General features: G+C 48.0%; 1 protein-coding gene across 5 annotated transcripts in view; it reads right to left on the bottom strand.

Moving 5' to 3' along the window:
- LOC119975713 (class I histocompatibility antigen, F10 alpha chain-like) overlaps positions 1–24,012 on the bottom strand; it is a 107,586-nt gene that overhangs the window by 16,585 nt on the left and 66,989 nt on the right. For all 5 annotated transcript variants that reach the window (XM_038815535.1, XM_038815532.1, XM_038815533.1 and 2 more), the window contains exons 3-4: positions 2,172–2,447; positions 183–461 (exon numbers count right to left, since the gene is read on the bottom strand). In XM_038815535.1, the coding sequence (XP_038671463.1) occupies positions 183–461; positions 2,172–2,447 (555 nt within the window). The remainder of the gene's footprint in view (positions 1–182; positions 462–2,171; positions 2,448–24,012) is intronic.

The following is a 24,012-nucleotide window of genomic DNA, read 5'->3' as shown; positions in this document are numbered from 1 at the left end:
ACCGCCCCAATTCCGTGGGAGGGCACCCTGGCTGCTCCATAGCACAGTCTCAGTTTCTCTTGCCTGTCACCATGTATGTTCCATTCATTCACCCCTCTGAGTAGTCAGATAGGCTCCCTTTCACTTGCTTTTGATCTTTTTCACACACACGGAGTACACACACATCTAGTACAGTTCCTTACCCCACTGATGGAGCTTGGGCTCTGCCAGGCTGCTGTGTTCAATTTGACAGGAGTATTGATCCTCATCCCCAGCATTTATTTCAATCTCTTTCAGTATCTGATGGGTTCCATCGTGGTTCGGTCGAACCCCCGAGGATTGTATCTCCGACATTACTGTTCCATTCCTTAGCCAGGTCACCTCGATGTCTACAGGATAAAACCCAGTAACCAGGCAGGAGAGAGTGAGCGGCTTGTACTGACTATTGGGCTCGCTTTTAGAGATGAAGACTTCAGGCTGATCTGTAATGGGAAAGGGTGAAAACACAAACAATAGACAGACACTGAATGGAATGGGAGAACGGTTTGATAGATCAGTGAAATGTAAGGATCCTTCTGTTTAACCCTGGTTTGTTTCTTGTTTCACCTTTTAAATTCCATATTCTTTTGGCTATTACAAATTTTGTCCTCAAGGCCAAGCGAGTTACCTTTAATTTAAAACAGGAACCTCCAGCAGGTTGTGCTGTTTTAGTCTGACATCAGTGGTGAACTGGACTCATTCGCTTGGCTGGTGGCCAATGAACTGACCTCAGAAGCTGTCCTGTTCGGGGAAAGGCTTTGATTAGCTCTGCTGCCTCTGGAATGTTCCTCAGTGAGACTAGGTTCCATTTTTGACTTTCAGTTTGAATTCTGGCAGTGGAGGGGAAGGACCCCAACTGAAGTTTCTCCGGAAACTCTCTCTGCATGAAACGATCCAGCCAACTCTTTCTCTCCAATAAGACCCAGGTTGATAGGGTTGTGAAGAAGGCCTATGGTGTGTTGGCCTTTACTGGTAGAGGGATTGAGTTCCGGAGCCATGAGGTCATGTTGCAGTTGTACAAAACTCTAGTACAGCCGCATTTGGAGTATTGCGTACAGTTCTGGTTGCCTCATTATAGGAAGGACGTGGAAGCTTTGGAACGGGTGCAGAGGAGATTTACCAGGATGTTGCCTGGTATGGAGGGAAAATCTTATGAGGAAAGGCTGATGGACTTGAGGTTGTTTTCGTTAGAGAGAAGAAGGTTAAGAGGTGACTTAATAGAGGCATACAAAATGATCAGAGGGTTAGATAGGGTGGACAACGAGAGCCTTCTCCCGCAGATGGAGGTGGCTAGCACGAGGGGACATAGCCTTAAATTGAGGGGTAATAGATATAGGACAGAGGTCAGAGGTGGGTTTTTTACGCAAAGAGTGGTGAGGCCGTGGAATGCCCTACCTGCAACAGTAGTGAACTCGCCAACATTGAGGGCATTTAAAAGTTTATTGGATAAGCATATGGATGATAAGGGCATAGTGTAGGTTAGATGGCCTTTAGTTTTTTTCCATGTCGGTGCAACATCGAGGGCCGAAGGGCCTGTACTGCGCTGTATCGTTCTATGTTGTATGTTCTAATAAGCTTGTGAATGTTTTATTCCTGAAAACAGGGCCTGGGAGAGACCCAACGGGCTGAGAACAAAGTAGAAGGAACAAAGCCTCTGACGCTCCAGGAAAGATGTGTGTTGAGTTTTTTTAAAATACAGGAAAGTCAGTGGGCTGCAACATTAGAGGCTTAAACCTCACTCATATCAGGAAATGGGTGCACTAAAGAAATTTGCAACTGAAGCAAATACTCTCATCTTTATTTTATTTGCCTTAATCCTTATTATTTCACACCTCCCCCCCTGTGTTTGTTTGTCTTGTGAGTGTTGGGTAGAATGTGGGACGGTAAAAGAGGGGTAGTAGGTTAGCTTGTCTTTATTCCATTACAATTACTGCATTTTATCTTTGTTTCGGTTATAGATAAACAGTTATTGTGTTCAACTTATAAACCTGGTAGCTATCACTTATCAGGTAGTCATGGGCCAAAGATTCTGCAATGTTATACGAATTATTGGTTAATTCACTTGTGTTGGGACTCCGGCGTCTGTGGAACTGGAATCGGCCATGCACTAGACAAGGGTGTTGTAACAGAAGTTATATATAGAAAAAAAATACCTTTCCTTTTAAGATATTCCTTTCCAAAGTGTAAACGTAGTTTTAAACGTTCAACCAATTCTACTTCCAACTGCCATTTCCAATACTTGTTCCAGGATTCATCCGAATTCCATTTCTCCATGGTCTTCACTGCAACATCATCGGTTGCAATCCATTTCATCCTGTCTGGCTCTAAACTAATATAATCCTTTCCATCAAATCCAAACCGCATCGACCTCTTAATGGAGCCGTTTTCAGTGACCTCGACAGTCCTTATCCATTGGAAAATATGAATTCCTGTCAATGATCAACAGAGAATCAGAGAATCAAAGGTCAATTGTTTAAGAAAAGCCTATTTTTATATTGCTGGATTGCTTTCTGGGCTCAGGATTACAATAGATCTCTCTGTGTGGGCTCAGTGTTAGGATAATATATCTCTGTGTGGATGCAGTATTAGAGTAATATATTTCACTGTGGGTCAGTATTACAGTAATATATCTCTGCAGGTTCAGTATTACAGTAGTAGATCTCACTATGGGTTCAGCATTACAGTAATATAACTCTCCATGGATTCAGTATTTCAGTAATATATCTCTCCATGGGCTCAGTATTACAGTAATAGATTTTTCAAACCAGTCGGGGCTGAACAAAGAAAATAAGAACAAAGAAAATTACAGCACAGGAACAGGACCTTCGGCCCTCCCAGCCTGCACCGATCCAGATCCTTTATCTAAACCTGTCGCCTATTTTCCAAGGATCTACTTCCCTCTGTTTCCCGGATCTGTCTAGATGCATCTTAAATGATGCTATCGTGCCCGCCTCTACCACCTCCACTGGTAAAGCGTTCCAGGTACCCACCACCCTCTGCGTAAAAAACTTTCCATGCACATCTCCCTTAAACTTTCCCCCTCTCACCTTGAAATCGTGACCGCTTGTAATTGACACCCCGACTCTGTCCATCCTGTCCATACCTCTCAGAATTTTGTAGACCTCAATCAGGTCCCCCCTCAATCTCCGTCTTTACAACGAAAACAATCCTAATCTACTCAACCTTTCTTCATAGCTAGCACCCTCCATACCAGGCAACATCCTGGTGAACCTCCTCTGCACTCTCTCTAAAGCATCCACATCCTTCTGGTAATGTGTCAACCAGAACTGCATGCAGTATTCTAAACGTGGTCTAACCAAAGTCCTATACAGCTGTAACATGACCTGCCGACTCTTGTACTCAATACCCCGTCTGATGAAGGCAAGCATGCTGTATGCCTTCTTGACCACTCTATCAACCTGCGTTGCCACCTTCAGGGTACAATGGACCTGAATTCCCAGATCCAGATCTCTCTGTGCATCAATTTTACCCAGGACTCTTTCATTGACCATATAGTCCGCTCTTGAATTGGATCTTCCAAAATGCATCACCTCGCATTTGCCTGGATTGAACTCCATCTGCCATTTCTCTGCCCAACTCTCCAATCTATCTATATTTTGCTGTATTCTCTGACAGTCCTCCTCGCTATCTGCAACTCCACCAATCTTAGTATCATCTGCAAACTTGCTAATCAGACCACCTATACCTTCCTCCAGATCATTTATGTATATCACAAACAACAGTGGTCCGAGCACGGATCCCTGTGGAACACCACTAGTCACCCCTCTCCATTTTGAGACACTCCCTTCCACCACTACTCTCTGTCTCCTGTTGCCCAGCCAGTTCTTTATCCATCTAGCTCGTACACCCTGAACCCATGCGACTTCACTTTTTCCATCAACCTGCCATGGGAAACTTTATCAAACGCCTTACTGAAATCCATGCATATGACATCTACAGCCCTCTCCATATCAATTAACTTTGTCACTTCCTCAAAGAATTCTATTAGGTTTGTAAGACATGACCTTCCCTGCACAACCTGCTGTCTATCACTGATGTCTATTTTCTTCCAAATGTGAATAGATCCTATCCCTCAGTATCTTCTCCAACAGTTTGCCTACCACTGACATCAAGCTCACAGGTCTATAATTCCCTGGATTATCCCTGCTACCCTTCTTAAACAAAGGAACAACATTAGCAATTCTCCAGTCTCCGGGACCTCACCCGTGCTCAAGGATGCTGCAAAGATATCTGTTAAGGCCCCAGCTATTTTGTCCCTCGCTTCCCTCAGTAACCTGGGATAGATCCCATCTGGACCTGGGGACTTGTCCACCTTAATGCCTTTTAGAATACCCAAAACTTCCCCCTTCCTTATGCCGACTTGACCTGGAGTATTTAAACATCCATCCCTAACCTCAACATCCGTCATGTCCCTCTCCTTGGTGAATACCGATGCAAAGTACTCATTAAGAATCTCATCCATTTCCTCTGACTCCACGCACAAATTCCCTCTTTTGTCTTTGAGTGGGCCAATCCTTTCTCTAGTTACCCTCTTGCTCCTTATATACGTATAAAAGGCTTTGAGATTTTCCATAACCCTGTTAGCCAAAGATATTTCATGACCTCTGTTGGCCCTCTTTATTGCACGTTTGAGATTTGTCCTACTTTCCTGATATTCCTCCAAAGCTTCTTCAGTTTTAAGTCGCCTAGATCTTATGTATGCTTCCTTTTTCAACTCAGCTCGTCTCACGATTCCACCCGTCATCCATGGTTTCCTAATCTTGCCATTTCTATCCCTCATTTTCACAGGGACATGTCTGTCCTGCACTCTAATCAACCTTTCCTTAAAAGACTCCCACATTTCAAATGTGGATTTACCCTTAAACACCTGCTCCCAATCCACATTCCCTAGCTCCTGCCGAATTTTGTTATACTTGGCCTTTCCCAATTTAGCACTCTTCCTTTCGAACCACTCTCGTCTTTGTCCATGAGTATTCTAAAACTTAAGGAATTGTGATTGCTATTCCCAAAGTAATCACCGACTGAAACTTCAACCACCTGGACGGGATCATTCCCCAATACCAGGTCCTGTATGGCCCGTTCCCGAGTTGGACTATTTACATATTGCTCTAAAAAACTCTCCTGGATGCTCCTTTCAAATTCTGCTCCATCTACGCCTCCAACACTACATGAGTCCCATTCAATGTTGGGGAAGTTAAAATCTCCCATCACGACCACCCTATTGCTCCTACATTTTTCTATAATCTGTCTACATATTTGTACCTCTACTTCACGCTCGCTTTTGGGAATCCTGTAGTAAAGTCCCAACAATGTTACTGCACCCATCCTATTTCTTAACTCTACCCATACTGCCTCAGTGCTCGAATCCTCCATAGTGCCCTCCTTAATCACAGCTGTGATATCATCTCTGACCAGTAATGCAACTCCTCTACCCCTTTTACCTCTCTCTCTATCCCTCCAGAAGCATCTATACCCTGGGATATTTAGTTGCCAATCTTGCCCTTCCCTCAACCAAGTCTCAGTAATACCAATAAAATCATTGTGGTGGTATGACTAGGAGGTTTACGGTACCTATCTGCCATTGGTGCAGAGCACTCGCTGCCCATTGGCTCAGGTTGGTCATGTGCCTCTCTGCTGATTGGCTGAGGCTAGTCATGTGACTGCTCACCCACTGGCCGAGAGGCAAGTAGTCCCGCCTACGAGGCGGGGTATAAGAACCCATAGGACCCGGCAGTCGGCCTTTCTCTGTAAGTCGACTGCCGGGCACACAACTAGTTGATTAAAGCCTGATATTTGGAACTTCTTCACGACTCGAGTCCAATTGATGGTACATCAATTTAATCAGCTAGAATTTTGAAATGGAGCTTCGGATCAAACCAGACTGCCTCCGCATCAGCCCGCAAGCTACAAACGCGTCAGCAACTTTTAAACATTGGCTGGCGTGCTTCAACAGCTACCTCTCCACCACAGGCAGCCAACCCACCAAGGAGCAGAAACTCCACATCCTCCACTCGTGCGTGGGCACCGCCATCTACTCGATGATTAAGGATGAACAAGACTATGACGCGGCCATGGATCTTCTGAAAGGACATTTTCTCAGGCCTGTTCACCTAGTCTACGCACGGCATCTCCTGGCTACAAGGCAACAGTTCCCCGGTGAGTCCCTTGATGAATTTTATCGGGCCCTCGTTGTCTTGGGGAGAAATTGCGCCTGCTCGCAAGCTACTGCGGCAGAACATACGGAACTATTAATCCGGGATGCCTTCGTTGCAGGCAGGCAACCTTCTTCAATACGCCAGCGGTTGTTAGAAAAAGACACTTTAAGCCTCGCTGAGGCATGGACCCTCGCATCCTCTCTGGAGGTTGCTGACCGAAACGCCTGTGCATATGCCCCCGGCCGCGCGGCAGCCACTTGGGCAACGTGGCATGCAACCCCCCTGTCCCCCGCCGACTCCGACCCCCCCAGGTCTGCGCTGTGGGAGGCCCCGATAAGCTCACGGGGCCCGCTGTTACTTCTGTGGCCTGGCCAAGCACCCCCGCCTGCGCTGTCCGGCCCGCTCCGCAGTATGTAAGAGCTGCGGTCAGAAAGGTCATTATTCAATGACCTGCCAATCAAAGTCGGTCGCTGCTGTTCCGCGCAGCGACCGCAGATCGCCCCCCTGCGCTTCCCCAGGGCCCCACGCGGCACACAGGCCTCTCTGCCCCCGCTCCCGGCCACCACGAGCGACCCACGGACCTCTTTGCCCCTGCCTCTAGCCACCTCGAGTGACCAACGGGCGCCGCCATTTTGGGTTCCAGACGCCACGTGTGGGTCCCGGGCGCCGCCATCTTGGGGCCCCGACCCCACGTGCGGCCGACGGGCGCCGCCATTTTGGACCAACACAGAAGACCCCACCAGCGACTACTCCGCAAGCGAAGACGACCCAGACCTCCTGCCATGACTCACTGCAGTGACTCTCGACCAGTCATGACCACACACGCTCTCCATGGCGACGACACAGATCCTTTTCAATGGACACGAAACGAGCTGCCTACTAGACTCCGGGAGCACAGAGAGTTTTGTCCACCCCGACACGGTAAGACGCTGCTTGCTCCCCGTTCACCCGGTCAAGCATAAGATAGCTCTAGCCTCAGGTTCGCACTCCGTCCACATCACCGGATGCTGCGTAGCGGACATCACGGTCCAGGGGAGGGTTTTTAAAAATTACAAACTCCTCGTCCTCCCCCGCCTCTGCGCACTGGCACTCTTAGGACTGGATTTCCAGTGCAACCTGCAGAGTTTGACCTTTAAACTCAGCGGCCCTATTCCCCCCCTTACTGTCTGCAGCCTCGCGTCCCTGAAAGTGGACCCCCCTTCCTTGTTTGCGAACCTCACCCCGGATTGCAAACCCGTCGCCATTAGGAGCAGACGATGCAGTGCCCAGGACCGGACCTTCATCAGGTCCGAGGTCCAGAGGCTACTAAAGGAAGGAGTCATCGAGGCCAGCAACAGTCCCTGGCGAGCCCAAGTGCTGGTAGTTCGGACTGGGGAGAAAAACCGAATGGTCATTGACTACAGTCAGACCATCAACAGGTTTACGCAGCTGGACGCGTACCCTCTCCCTCGTATTTCCAACCTGGTTAACAGGATCGCGAAGTACAAAGTCTTCTCCACTGTGGACCTTAAGTCCGCCTATCACCAGCTTCCCATCCGCGCGAGTGACCGCAAGTACATCGCGTTCGAGGCAGGTGGGCACCTCTATCACTTTCTAAGGGTTCCATTCGGTGTCACAAATGGGGTCTCAGTCTTCCAACGGGAGATGGACCGAATGGTTAACCAATACGGTTTACGGGCGACCTTCCCGTATCTTGATAACGTCACCATCTATGGCCACGACCAGCAGGACCATGACATCAACCTCCAAAAATTCCTCCGTACCGCAAAACTCCTTAACCTCACATATAATAAGGATAAGTGCGTGTTTCGCACCAATCGTCTAGCCATCCTCGGCTACATAGTGCGTAACGGAGTGATAGGCCCCGATCCCGAATGCATGCGCCCCCTGATGGAACTCCATCTCCCCAACTCCCTCAAACGCTGTCTGGGCTTCTTCTCTTATTACGCCAAGTGGGTCCCGAACTACGCCGACAAAGCCCGCCCCCTCATCCAATCCAACACTTTTCCACTGTCGATGGAAGCCCGCCAGGCCTTCAGCCGCATCAAAGAGGATATCGCAAAGGCCACGATGCGTGCTATCAACGAGTCCCTCCCATTTCAGGTCGAGAGCGACGTGTCGGATGTAGCTCTGCGGCCACCCTCAACCAAGCGGGCAGACCCGTGGCCTTCTTCTCCCGGACCCTCCACGCTTCGGAACTCCGCCATTTCTCAGTGGAGGCACAGGCCATAGTTGAAGCTTTGCGATACTAGAGGCACTATCTGGCCGGCAGGAGGTTCACCCTCCTCACAGACCAGCGGTCAGTGGCCTTCATGTTTGACAATGCACAGAGGGGCAAGATCAAGAACGACAAGATCTTGCGATGGCGGATCGAGTTGTCCACGTACAACTATGATATCTTGTATCGTCCTGGGAAGCTCAACGAGCCTCCTGATGCCCTGTCCCGCAGTACCTGCGCCAGCGCGCAGATTCACTGCCTCCGCACCCTCCACGCGGACCTCTGCCATCCGGGGGTAGCCCGCTTCTATCACTTTTATCAAGACCTACTCCATTTAGGAGGTCAGGACGGGCAGGTCGACCGGGAGAATGGCACAGTCTGGAAGACCGTCCTACTGGCCCTATGGTCCAAAGATCTCCCTATCTCCCACTGGCAAGAGGTCATCCCCGATGCCCTCCATTCAATTCGGTCTCTCCTCTGCACTGCCACAAACCAAACGCCTCATGAACATCTTCTTGTTTTCCCTAGGAAGCCGTCCTCCAGATCCCCACTCCCGACTTGGCTGGCCACACCCATCTTGCTCCGGAAGCACGTGCGGGTGAACAAGTCCGACCCGTTGGTGGAACGAGTCCAGTTACTCCACGCTAACCCGCAGTACGCGTATGTGGAGTATTCCGACGGTCGGCAGGACACGGTCCCTTCGAGACTCGGCACCCGCCGGCGTGCGGCCTCAACCCCCCACATCAACACCCTTCTCCCAGTCACAACCCCCCCCCTCCCCGGCGCCCCCGCAACCCAGCGCACAGGAACCCCCTCCCCTGGCCAGAGCTTCACTAGCACCGACCAGGGGTACGGACACAGGATCACGACCACCGCTCCCGGAGTCAAGAACGGCCACCGGCCTGACGTCACCTGCACCACTGCGACGGACCAGCAGAACATCGAGGGCACCTGACAGACTGATCACACCGATCTGATGTTCCACAAGACTTTTATCGGACTCCTTGTGTCATTCAGAGTTCCAATGTACAAGTTGCACATTTTTTTTTCTTCGTCTTTCTATTTCTGTACTGTTCATTGCTGCCCATTGTATCTGCACAGTCGTCGCGAGCCAGTGGGCAGCCACCATTTACCTCGATACACCTCGTTCTCTCTAGTCATACCACCAGTCCAACAGCCCCCCCTTCTTACTCCTGCCCCCCACCCGGCTTCTTTCTCCACAAGGGGTGAATGTGGTGGTATGACTAGGAGGTTTACGGTACCTATCTGCCATTGGTGCAGAGCAGTCGCTGCCCATTGGCTCAGGTCGGTCATGTGCCTCTCTGCTGATTGTTTGAGGCTAGACATGTGACTGCTCACCCATTGGCCGAGAGGCAAGTAGTCCCGCCTACGTGGCGGGGTATAAGAACCTGTAGGACCCGGCAGTCGGCCTTTCTCTGTAAGTCGACTGCCGGGCACACAACTAGTTGATTAAAGCCTAATATTTGGAACTTCTTCACGACTCGAGTCCAGTTGATGGTGCATCAATCATATTCCCAGGTACTAATCCAAGCCCTAAATTCATCTGCCTTACCTGCTACACTTCTCACATTAAAACAAATGCACCTCAGACCACCTGTCCCTTTGCGTTCATCATCTCTTCCCTGTCTACTCTTCCCCTTAGTCACAATAAGTTTATTATCTAGTACCTTACTGGCTTTAGTTACTGCCTCTTTACTGACCTCTAACTTCCTAATCTGGTTCCCATCCCCCTGCCACATTAGTTTAAAACCGCCCCAACAGTGTTAGCAAAAGCACCCCTGAGGACATTGGTTCCAGTCCTGCCCAGGTGTAGACCATCTGATTTGTAATGATCCCACCACCCCAGAACCAGTTCCAATGTCCCAAAAATCTGAACCCCTCCCTCCTAGACCATCTCTCAAGCCACATATTCATTCTGACTATTCTTGAATTTCTACTCTGACTGTCTCGTGGCACTGGTAGTAATCCTGAGATTACTACCTCTGAGGTCTTACATTTTAACTTATCTCCTTACTCCCTAAATTCTGATTGTAGGACGTCATCCTATTTTTTACCTATATTGTTGGTGCCTATATGCACCAGACAACTGGCTGTTCACCCTCCCCCTTCAGTATGTCCTGCAGCCGATCTGAGACATCCCTGACCCGTGCACCCGGGAGGCAACATGCCATTCGTGAGTCTCGTTTTCGACCACAGAAACGCCTGTCTACTCCCCTTCCAATTGAATCCCCTATGACTATAGCCCTGCCAGTCTTTTTCCTGCCCTTCTGTGCAGCAGGGCCAGCCATGGTGCCATGAGCCTGGCTACTACTGCCTTCCCCTGATGAGTCATCTCCCCCAACAGTATCCAAAACGGTATTCCTATTTTGGAGGGAGATGACCGCAGGGGACACCTGCACTGCCTTCCGTTCTTTCTCTGCCTTTTGGTCACCCATTCCCTGTCTCCCTCACCAATCCTAATCTGCGGTGTGACCAGCTCACTGAACGTGTTATCCATGACCTGCTCAGTATCGCGGATGCTCCAAAGTGAGTCCATACGCAGCTCCAGAGCCATCATGCGGTCTAACAGGAGCTTCAGCTGGACAGACTTCCCACACATGAAGGAGTCAGGGACATCGGCTGCGCCCTGAATTCCCACATTAAGCACGAGGAGCATAACACGGGTCTGGGATCTCCTGCCATTTTTACACTTTGCTTTAACTGATTACAAATATAATATCAAATAATGACTAAGTGAAAGGAATAAAGATTTTACTTACCAATCACAATATGTACCAACACACAAAGAGTTAAATTTCTCCCAGCTACTGCTAATTGGAGCACTTTCCTTACCAGCCAATCAGGTCACTGCTTTACTGTGATGTCACTCTTCAAATTTATCCCCAAAGATCCTGTGGCTGCTGTTTAAGCAGCTAGTTTAAATACTCACCGCTTGACTCTAGCTCCGCCCACTCCAACAGCTGAATTCCCGCCGAAAAGACTCAAATTATCGAAGCAACTAGTTTACTCACCGCTCGACTCTGTCGCTCCTACCTGTGCTAAACCGGCTGGTTTAGCACAGGGCTAAGTAGCTGGCTTTTAAAGCAGACCAAGGCAGGTCAGTAGCACGGTTCAATTTCTGTACCAGCCTCCCCGAACAGGCGCCAGAATGTGGCGACTAGAGACTTTTCACAGTAACTTCATTTGAAGCATACTTGTGACAATAAGCGATTTTCATTTCATTTCATTTTTTTTCATTCATTTTCCATGGGCTCAGTATTACAGTAATAGATCTCTCTTTGGGCTCAGTATTACAGCAATAGATTTTTCTATGGGCTCAGTAATACAGCAAGAGATCTCTCTGTGGGCTCATTATTACAATAATAGACCTCACTGTGGGCTCATTATTACAATAATAGACCTCACTGTGGGTTCAGCATTACAGTAATAGATCTCTCTGTGGGTTCAGTATTACAGTAATAGATCTCTCCATGGGCTCAGTATTACAGTGATAGATTTTTCAAACCAGTAGGGGCTGGTTTAGCACAGGGCTAAATAGCTGGCTTTGAAGCAGACCAAGGCAGGCAAGCAGCGCGGTTCAATTCCTGTACCAGCCTCCCCAAACAGGCGCTGGAAAGTGGTGACTCGGGGCTTTTCACAGTAACTTCATTTGAAGCCTACTTGTGATAATAAGTGATTTTCATTTCATTTCATTTTTTTTCATTCATTTTCCATGAGCTCAGTATTACAGTAATATATCTCTCTGTGGGCTCAGTATTACAGCAATAGATTTTTCCATGGGCTCAGTAATACAGTAATTGATCTCCCTGTGGGCTCAGTATTATAGTAGTACACTGTGGGCTTATTATTACAATAATCAACCTCACTGTGGGCTCATCATTACAATAATAGACCTCACTGTGCGTTCAGCATTGCAGTAATAGATCTCTCTGTGGGTTCAGTATTACAGGAATAGATCTCACTGTGGGTTCAGTATTACAGGAATAGATCTCACTGTGGTTTCAGTATTACATTAATAAGACTCACTGTGGGTTCAGTATTGAAGATTTGCTTTATATCTCACTCAAAGATAAGGTCTCAGACCGGTTGAATGAAAGTAAAGCAAAGTTTATTTCTTTAAGAACACATTTTCGGTACTGTCATGGGCCAGGGTTTACAGAACCCCAAAGTGTATCATGGAGTTCACCTGACCCAAAACTTTTAATAGATTGTGGTTATAGGGAGCACATGGGCCTACTTGACAGGTGAGGTGCAACAGAGAGCTACGGTACTTTTAAATTAAAACAATGTTTATTTGTGAGACCAGTTAACACTTTATAAACTCACAGTAAACATCTTAACAACTATCAACACCAATCATCCCCACAGATACAATATTCTATAAGTAACGCTTAATATTTCCTTACAACATCTGTAAGACAAATACCCTCTTCAACATAGACATCAGGTTTAAATTCTCTACTGAGAGCAGTTATCACTTTTAAATTACTGAAATGAACGCTCTTGAACTTGTAGAGTTATCCATGCACATTTGTTGGCTTTCACTGCAGCTCTTCACTCTCAAAACAAAACTAAAACTCACAGACACACACCAGCTTTTGTTCAAAGCGAAAGTAAAAGCAGACAGACAACCTAGATCCACCCACTCTCTGACATCACTTTGGCCATTTGACAAACACCCATTTCTTAAAGGTACTCTCTCATGATACCTTGCCCCAAGAAAACAAAATAAACCATCAACTTCAAGATGGCTTCATTTTTCACCAACGAGTGAAAGCAAAAACTTCAAGGTAAAAGTGACTTCAGATTTACAAAATTAAAAGTCATTTAAACAAAAGGCCTTTTTACTAGGACAGCATGGTGGCACAGTGGTTAACATTGCTGCTTCACTGCGCCAAGGTCCCAGGTTCGATCCCGGCTCTCGGTCATTGTCCATGTGGAGTTTTCACATTCTCCCCGTTGGCGTGGGTTTCACCCCCACAACCTAAAGATGTGCAGGGTAGGTGGATTGGTCACACTAAATTGTCCCTTAATTCGAAAAAATGAATTGGATACTCTAAATTTAAAAAAAAAGTAATTTTTACCAATGCTTCAAGGATTCTCCGATGGCTAAAATTCCTTTCCCCAATCAGTTAAACGGATCACATTCTTAAGTGAATCCTCATCTGGGTTTAGCCCCGTACTTAGTTTCATTGGTTCTAATTCTCAGCTGAGACCCCTTGATTCGTTCAGGAGCGTGTCAGTCACTTAACAGGCGATTGGTTAATTAGACATTAATCAATTACTCCAAATTAATTATCTTTCCACGACTCTTGTCCCACGTTGAAACTCCCTACGTCACGTCTGGTCTCAGTTATGAGTTTGTTTCAAACTCATTGAATGTGCCCTCATATCAGGAAGAATACTTGTAGTACATTATTCGTAACATTTAAGACTGTCATGGGCAGTATTCAAAAGATTAGCCAATTTTATAACTTACTCATATTTCTACAAATTCAATAATTTTCAAGACTAAATTTATTTTCCAGAATATTTTAGCTAATATTTTAAAGGACCCCTCTCTATAATTGTTGAATCCAACAATATTACAGTAATAGATCTTCCATGGGCTCAGTATTACAGTGATAGATCTCTCCATGTGCTCAGTATTACAGTGATAGATCTCTCCATGGGCTCAGTATTACAGTAATCGATCTTTCCATGGGCTCAGTATTACAGTGATAGATCTCTCCATGTGCTCAGTATTACAGTGATAGATCTCTCCATGGGCTCAGTATTACAGTAATCGATCTTTCCGTGGGCTCAGTATTACAGTGATAGATCTTTCCATGGGCTCAATATTACAGCAATATATCTCTGTGGGTTCAGTATTACAGTAAAATACCTCACTGTGGGCTCATTACAGTGATAGATATCATTGTGGGTTCAGGATTACAGTAATAGATCTTCCATGGGCTCAATATTACAGTAATAGATCTCTCCGTGGGATCAGTATGACAGTAATAGATCGTTCCGTGGGCTCAGTATTACAGTAATAGATCTCTCTGTGGACTCTGTATTGCAGTAAAAGACCTCACTGTGGGCTCATTATTACAGAAATAGATCTCAGTGTGGGTTAAGTGTTACTTAGTGTTGGGTGGGGTTACTGGGTTATGGGGATAGGGTGGAGGTGTGGACCTTGGGTAGGGTGCTCTTTCCAAGAGCTGGTGCAGACTCGATTGGCCGAATGACCTCCTTCTGCACTGTTAATTCTATGACAATATTATAACTCACTGTGGGTTCAGTATTTCAGTAATAGGTCTCACTGTGGGCTTAGTATTACAGTAATAGATATCATTGTGGACTCAGTATTATGTAAAAGACCTCACTGTGGGCTCATTATTACAGTAATAGATCTCATTGTGAGTTCAGTATTACAGTAATATAAGTCACTGTGGGTTAGTATTTCAGTAATAGGTCTCACTGCGGGCTCAGTATTACAGTAATGGATCTCATAGTGGGTTCAGTATTACAGTAATAGATCTCTCTGTGGATTTAGTATTACAGTGATAGATCGCTCTATGGGTTCAGTATTACAGTAATAGACTGTAGGTTCAGTATTACAGAAATAGATCTCTCCGTGGGCTCAACATTACATTAATAGATCTTTCCGTGGCCTTTAATTACAGTAATAGATCTTTCCGTGGGCTCAGTATTACAGTTATAGATCTCTCTGTGGGTTCAGTATTACAGTAATAGATCTCACTGTCGGCTCAGTATTACAGTAATAGATTTCTTAATGGGTTCAGTATTACTGTCCCATAAGCATGGAGAGAAAGGAGTGCAGGAGCTGCAGGGGCCCATGGACTATGGAATCCATAGGTTGGCCCACCCTCCGCATCGAATGCCTGCTCACATGGCAATTCTGGTCAGGCCAGGTCATCCCCCAAAGGGCAACCCAGGGCCAAGCACTTGGGAGCCACTACAGACCCATGGGATACCTCCCCCGAGGATGAAGGGAAGAGCCAGCCACATTGCCAAATGCGTGGTCGGAGGACACGTGATGGCCAGAGCCATCACATTTGGTGCAGAAAACACCATTTATGGCAGCTGCCGAGATCACTGCGAACCAGGGCCTTGCATGTGACTCCCCCAGGTGAGGAGGACTGTTTGATGCAGCTGAACTACATCCCGGCCCCAAAGGTACCGCCGATCCAGATCAGAAATAAATGGGCACCCTGTAGTAACGGAAATAGACAAAGGCATTGGGGATTAGCAGTCAAGCTGCATCATAGTATGTGAGGAGCTTTGTGGACGACAGATGCTTTTTTACTCTGGTGAATGATTTGTCTTGCGACACCTAGAACAACTTCTGATCCTTCTTCAACAGTATGTGGAGTGGAGCCAATAAAGTGGTCAGGTTGGTGATGAACTTCCCATAATAATTTCCCCGGCCTAGAAACAACCAGAGTTCAGTCGTGTTCTTTAGGGTCGGCGCCCCTTTTATGGCTCAAGCTTTGTCCTCCACTGGGTGTAGACCATCCTTGTCATCCGGCTGGCCTATAGATGGGACGACGAGTTCGCACAGGGATGAGCCTCTGACATTGCGTGACACCAAGACGAGGTGGCAGCCTATACCGGTGAGTCATAGAGCACAGTGGACACTGTAAGTCCGGTAACACACGGGCATCAGTCAGTCCATCTTTCCTTGGTTGTGGACCGGGGCCCAATTTGCTGCGGGGTGAATAATGATATGCTCAAATTGAGAAGGAGGATTTGGCGGTAATATTTGGAATCAAGAAGTTCCATCAATGAGTTTACAGGAGTCACTTCTCTATTGTGACTGACCACAAGCCTCTTCTCGGCCTTTATCAGCCAGAATTCAGCGTTGGATGCTTCAACTTGTCGCGTATGAATATTAATTTCAACACCGTCCAGATACACAGGTCACCCATTTCAACGCTCTCAATTGTCTACAATTGGCCATGAATTTCCCATCCCCACCAATGGCAGATAAAGTGGTTGCAACTTTTAATTTTGTGGATACCTTGCCAGTGTCAGCTACTCAGGTGCGAGCATGGATGTAGCAGGATCTGAGACTGGTGAAACTTCACCTCGTGCTTTTAAGCAGCGGAATGCAGGGGACCCGTCCTGTAGCCCTTCAGCCTTTTACCAGAAGCTCTCAGAGCTCAGCGTAGAGATTGGTGTCATATTGTGGGGAGCTTGCATAGTCATCCCACTGCAGGGTCAGGTGTGCCTGCTGAAGAACCTACACAGTGGTCACCCGGGCACTTCCAAGATGAAGAAGTTGGCACGTGTTTATGTCTGGTGGCCCGACTTCGATTTAGACATGGAAAGGGTTATACGCAGCTGCCCTGCGTGCCAAGAACATGAGAAGCTCCCACCAGTGGCCTGCATGGAAAGAAAGGAGCTGCAGGGGCCCATGGACTATGGGATCCATAGGTTGGCCCACCCTCCGCATCAAATGCCCACTCACATGGCAACTCTGGTCAGGCCAGGTCATCCCCCAAAGGGCAACCCCGGGCCAAGCACTTGGGAGCCACTACAGACCCATGGGATACCTCCCCCGAGGATGAAGGGGAGAGCCAGCCACATTGCCAAATACGTGGTCGGAGGACACGTGATGGCCAGAGCCACCACATTTGGTGCAGAAAACGCCATTGATGGCAGTTGCCGAGATTACTGCGAACCAGGGCCTTGCATGTGACTCCCCCAGGTGAGGAGGACTGTTTGATGCAGCTGAACTACATCATGACCCCAAAGATAGCGACTGCATGCCGACTTTGCAGGGTCTTTAATGGGGTCCATGTTCCTTGTGGTTGGAAGTAGACAAGGAGGCAAGAGAGGAGTGGCAACGGCCACTTGTGGTTGCCCACTTGAAATGGCAAGAGAGACTAGATGACGTGAAGGGCCCCGGTGCTTTACCCATTTGCATTTTCCCTATCGCCATCCGAGCCTCCTCAATCCCCACTGGCTCTTCCAACCCTGCCTTCTTTGACTCCAGCATCTCCAAAAAGTCCCTCATACCTGACTCATCCCCTGGTTGTTCCAACCTGTCTAAACTTTTATAAAACTCCACAACTCCCTTGTTCATCTGCTCCAACGCTGCATCCCGGACCTGAACGATCTCTGTGAGGCTGCCTACCGGCGGAACTATCTAACCAATAAGCGACTGGCCTTCTGCCCGTATTTGCACACTCCCCACTTTGCCCGCCTCAACTAATGTACCGTTTTCCTGTGGACAAAAGGTCGAACTGCGGATGCAGTTTCTTTCTACTGACTAAAAGTTCCAGAGTGGGATCTTCCGCATACTTCCCATCCACTTCCAAGATTTAATCTACCAGTCGTTGCCACTCATCTCTTGCCTCCTTGTCTACCTCCGCCTTATACAAGATTATCTCGCCCCTTACCAATGCCTTCAGCACTTCCCAAACCACCGATGGTGATACTTCCCCATTCTTATTGAACCCCACATAATCATCAATCACTTTTCCCATCCTTGCACAAAAACTAGGGTCTGCAAGCAGCCCCGCATTCAACCTCTGCGCCAGCTTCTGTGCAGGCTCCTTCTCAAGGACTGCACCCACCATGATGCGACATGACAATCGCCAGGTATTCCACTTTCCTCACCCCCAAACAACAACAATCTCACCGTAATAAAGAAGTCAATCCTGGAGTACACATAAAAAGGAATACTCCCTACCTCCTGCATGTAAGAACCACGACAGGTCTGCTCCTCTCATCTTCATAAATGCTGCCAACACCTTGGAGTTGTGCATAGCTCTCAACTTCACCCGGTAGACACCCCGAACCGCACATTATCCTGTAAAGTGCTACCTTCGTTCTATTAAAGACCGCCTGGCGTCTTGCCAGCTCCACCGTGACGTCTTGGTATATTTGAATACCACTGCCTTCCCTCCTCACCTCCTGATTCTGCTTGGCCCATCTCAGCACTTTCTCTTCATCTGATAGCTGTGAAAACAGACTATTACAGCTGTAGGTGGATCCTTCGCCCGGAGCTACCGATGAGCCCTATCCATCTCAAAGAGGGACGTGTTCTCCTCCTTCCCCAACAACTTAGCGAACAACTCGGAAAGTGCCCTGTCAGCCTCCAGCCCCTCCGGCATCCCACAATCCGAAGATTCTGCCGCTATGACCTGTTCTCCAAGTCCTCCACTTCAGTTCTCAGCCCTTTATTGCTCTCCTCCACCTTCTGCAGCTCTTCTCCCATCGAGGCAAACTGCCTAATCCACCCCCTTCAACACCTCTTCTTGCTCCCGTACCACCGTCAACATCTTTCCAAGAGCCGCCTATATCTGGGTCAGCCTATCCTCCACCAGCTGTTTGAGCGTTCCCATCATCTCCTTCCCATGCCACTCAAAATGCTCAGCAAACTGTCGCTCAAACTTCACTGCCATCACCTCGGCCAGTGTGTCCACTGTGATGGGCACAGCCCCACCCGGCCAGCTTGCTCCCACCATCCTTCCTTCCACAGAACTCCCCACTGAACCCAAGCTCTCAGGTGGACGAGCACTTTCTCCTTTTTGTCCCGTATTCTTCCTTTGGGTTTTTGACATCCTCTAATTACCACAACTTTTCTGTCGACCAATCACAGAAAATTTCCCCCCAAATCTGAGTGAAAAGGGCCAAAAAAAAACAAAAGCTCTAGCAGGAGCCACCCAACGTACGACCACCACCTACGTTCCATCAGAAGTCCTGAGACAATAAATAGAATGGGGGTAAAATTCTTAAAGGGGTGCAAAAGCAGAGGAAACTGGGTGTATATGTACATCGATCATTAGAGGTAGGAGGACAGGTGGAGAGAACAGCCAATTAATCATACAGTATTCTGGGCTTTATTAATAGGGGAATAGAGTACAAGGATAATACAGATGCTGAACTTAGACCTCAGCTGGAATATTGTGTACAATCACACTATAGAAAGGATGTGAATGCATTGGAGAGAGTGCAGAAGAGGTTTAGAAGAATGGTTCCAGGGATGAGAAACTTCAGTTATGATGATAGATTGGAGAGATTGTGACTGTTTTCCTTAGAAAGAAGAAAGCTAAGAGGAGATTTGATAGAGATGTTCAAAATAATGAGGGGGCTGGACAAAGTAGAAAGGGAGAAACTTTTCCCACTTAAAAAGGATTGAGAATGAGAGGGTACAGATTTAAAGTAATTTGCAAATGAAGCAAATGTGATGCGAGAAAAACATTTTCACTCGAGTGATTTAGGCATACCACACACTGCCTGAAAGTGTGGTTGAGGCAGGTTCAATCGAGGCATTGAAGAGGGAATTAAATGATTATTTGAATAGAAATGGATTCTCTGGTTCTCCAGCTACGTGTTACTTGGTGACATGCCGTTCACTGGCTGTGGGATGCCATACTCCTGCTGTTTGTCAATGGGATTTCCCATTGAAGCCACTCCATGCTACCAGGAAACCCCCACTGGCGGGAAATCGGGCAAACTTGGTATCCAGTGAGCCAGTGTCCTGTTTCCTCAAACCCTGCTTCAGGGTCTGTATGGCCCACTTGGCCAATCTGTTCAACATCGGAAGGTAGAGGGCTGTCCTGATATGGTGGACCCCGTTGGAGCGCAAGAAGGTCAAGAAATCTTGGCTCGTGAACAAGGGCCCATTGTCGGACATGAGGACCTCAGAATTACGTGGTTGGAGATGGAGAGGCGGAGTTTCTCAATCGTCATTGCCGTGGTGATAGATGGCATTCGGTGGACCTCCATCCACTTGAAGTGCATGTCAATTAACAGAAGAAACATCGAGCAAAGAAAGGGACCGGCAAAATCGACATGAACACGGGCCCAAGGACGGCCAGGCTATTCCCATGGGTGCATGGGAGCAGCGAAGGAGAGCCGCTGGTGTTCCTGACAGATGCCACACTGGCAGGTCACCGTCTTGAAGTTTGCATCCATACCATGCCACCACACTTTTCCGAGCCAACATTTTCATCCGTGAGGCCCCGGGATGGCCACTATGGAGGTCACAAAAAACAACGCCCAACCCTTCTCAGGGATCACCCCCCAGGCTCCCCAGAGTAAGGCCCCATTTTCAACACTTAACTCGGCCTACTTGGTGGCGAAGGCCTTCAGATAACTGAACTGCATTGCCTCCAATGCAGAGGACATTTCACAGCTTTGCCAAGACGGAATCCTTTTGTGTCCATACATGGATACGCAAGGCCATGACAGTAAGAGTATCCACAAAATTTAATATCGCCGGCAATCCATCGACATGGTGGGGAGGTACCGACTGCGAGGACAACAGCAGGAAGCTCAATGCGTCTGAGTGGGAAATCTGGGTCCCAGGGTGATGACTGAACCTGTATTCATAAGCCGCTAGCAGCAATACCCAGCATTGGATTCGAGCCAAGGCTATGTGCGGAATGGCTGTCCGTACACATATTGATGAAATTTCTTGACAGTGTAGATCACCACCAAGCCTTCTTTCTCGATGTGGAAATAGGGAGCTTGGCCGCCGACAGGGTCCTGGAAGCAAAGGCAATAGGCCGCTCTGAGCCATCTGGCATTTGATGCGCCAACACTGCTCCGATCCCATACGGGGAGGTGTCACAGGTGACGATAAAAGATTTTCAAGGGTCATAGTGTGTCAGCAAGCCCCAGGTTCTCAGGCGTCTCTTTATTCGTCGAAAAGTGGCTTCCTGGTCGGGGCCCCATCCAATGCCATTCTGAGTTTTTTCTCAAAAGAGAATGTAGAGGGGCCAGAATATCAGCCAGGTCATAGAGTCATAGATATTTACAGCATGGAAACAGGCCCTTCGATCCAGTTTGTCCATGCCACCAGTTTCTATCATTAAGCTAGTCCCACTTTCCTGCATTTGACCCATATCCCTCTATACCCACCCTGCCCATTTAACTGTCTATAAAGGACAAAATTGCAGCTGCTTCTACCACTGCCGTTCTAGATGCTCACCACCCTCTGTGTGAAGAAATTTCCCCTCTGGTCTCTTTTGTATCTCTCACCTTAAACCCTCTAGTTCTAGACTCCTCTACCTTTGGGAAAAGGTGTTGACCATCTACCTTATCTATGCTCTTCATAATTTTATGGACCTCTTGTGCATCCAGCCTCTCCTTATAACTCAAACCATCAGCCTCCCCGAACAGGCGCCAGATTGTGGCAACTAGGGGCTTTTCACATTAACTTCATTTGAAGTCTACTTGTGATAATACGCAATTTTCATTTTTTTTCATTCAAGTCCTGGTAGCATCTTCGTAAATCTCTTCTGCACTCTTTCTAGTTTAACAATATCCTTCCCTTAATAGGGTGACCAGAACTGAACACAGTATATTCCATGTGTGGTCTTACTAATGTTTTGTACATGGTGCAGTGGTTAACACTGGGACTGCGGCCCTGAGGACCCAGGTTTGAATCCCGGCCCTGGGTCACTGTCCGTGTGGAGTTTGCACATTCTCCCCATGTCTGTGTGGGTTTCACCCCCACAACCCAAAGATGTGAAGGTGAGGTAGGTTGGCCACATTAAATTGCCCCTTAATTGGCAGAAAAAATAATTGGGTACTCTAAATTTATTTTTTAAAAAGCTAATGTCTTGTACAACTTCAACAAGACATCCCAACTCCTGTTTTCAATATTCTGACCATAAAACCTAGCATGCTGAATGTCTTCTTCGCCACCCTGTCCACCAGGTGTGGAATGAATTTTCGATAATAATTAACAAGGCTAAGAATGACCTCAAAGTCACGGTGTCGTGGTAGCCGGAATCATTTGGATGGCCTTCACCTTGTCTACCACGGGATGGAGGCCAGCGCTGTCTATTCGGTATCCCAATTAGACCACTTCACGTGCATGAAAAACGTATTTCTCTTGACACAGTTGAATGCCGAAGTCCAAGAACCTGCGGAGCTTTGCCTCTAGATTTTCCAGGTGTTCCTCTTCCGAGACGCCGGTGAATAAAACATCATCCAGATAAACGGCCCCTCGTGGCAATCCATATTGCATGCTTTCCATGATGCGCTGCAAAATAGTGCATGCGGAAGATACCCCAAAAGGCAAATGTGTGTATTCAAATACACGCATTAGGGTGGTGATGGTGACATAAAGCTGCAAGGCCTCATCCAAGGGCAGCTGAAGATACACATTGCTCATGTCTAATTTTGTGAATGGGACACCGCCGGCCAGTTTGGCGTAAAGGTCTTCTATTTGCGAAAGCAGATATTTGCCCAGACGGGAAGCAGTATTCACAGTTCATTTATAATCCCCACAAGTGCGGGCGGACACGTCTGGTTTGAGGATGCGAACAATCGGAGAGGCCCAATCGGCAAAACTAACAGGCCGGATTATGTCCAATGCTTCCAGACAATCCAACTCCACATTAACTTTGTCAACTAAGACGCACGGAACAGGGAGGTTCCCAAAAAATTGTGCCTGGGCCAGAGAGTCGACATGAATCCTTACTGCCGCCCCTCTGATGATGCTGAGCCCTGGATGGAATACTTCGGGAAACTTCACCAAAACAGCACATAAACAGTCTGAGCCAACCAGTAGGATCCGGCTCCAATCTAAGGGTAGATGATGGAGCCAATCGTGGCCCAACAAACTAGGCCCATCCCCATTAACTACTATTAAAGGCAATTGGGCCTCCTGGTGATGGTACACTACAGTGGCCTTCGTCATTCAGGCAATGTGTAGTTGTTCTCCAGTATAGGTGGCGAGACGCACCGCATCTTCGATAGGTCCAGCACCCGGGTCCCCCTTCGAATATCACCAAAGTTTTAAAGCCTACCACTGACACCGCCGCTCCGGTGTCAGGTTCCATTTGCAACAGATGGGAACAGTGATGGGAGCTACTTGAGGCACCGAGACACAGTGTAAAAGAAGCCCTTCCTCTTCCTCCGGATCTCCTAATGGTTGGCCTGGGCCCTGGCCCTGGACAAAAAGCCGGCCACATCCTGATCATTGGGGGCGATCCGCCCAGTCTGTCGACGGGCCCCTTGGCAGGGGTAGCCACAATTAGGGCACCGATATCCAACACTCATGTCGAGGGTAGGCGGTGCTCCCAATGGACATTGGGATGTACGCAGCCGCATTTCAAGGGCCTGGATCTGATTCAACCAAAAGGAGGGGTCCGCATGCCCCATTCCACGCCCTAAGGAGTTCACCTCCATAGCTTGTAGTTCCTGGACTCCCCAGTGTACGTCTTCCTTCGCCTGGGCTATTTGGACGGCCTGTGACAACGTCAGCCACCACTGCGCCTCCACATCGCTGATAGCCCAGGCCAATCGGTCCCTCAGAGCCTCCAATGAGGACGCTCTAAACAAAGTGAATTCGACCATTCATTGCAAACAGGCCACAAACACAGCCACATTTTGCTGGTCGTAGCCGCAGGTGGTGACTTTGTCCAAGTACGGAAACGTGGCCCGCAGCCCATACTGGTCCACCATTCGGTCCATCATTCTTTGGAAGACTGAGACCCCGTTTGTAACGCCGAAGGGGACCCGGAGGAAGTGGAAGGGACGACTGTCTGCCTCAAAGGCCGTGTGGTGGCGGTCCTCCGGGCGGATTGGGAGCTGGTGGAATGCAGA

The sequence above is a fragment of the Scyliorhinus canicula genome, chromosome 13 (genome assembly GCF_902713615.1).
Source record: "Scyliorhinus canicula chromosome 13, sScyCan1.1, whole genome shotgun sequence".
NCBI lineage: Eukaryota > Metazoa > Chordata > Chondrichthyes > Carcharhiniformes > Scyliorhinidae > Scyliorhinus > Scyliorhinus canicula.
The sequence above is the reverse complement of the archived record's forward strand: the minus strand, read 5'-3'. Positions and strand labels throughout refer to the sequence as shown.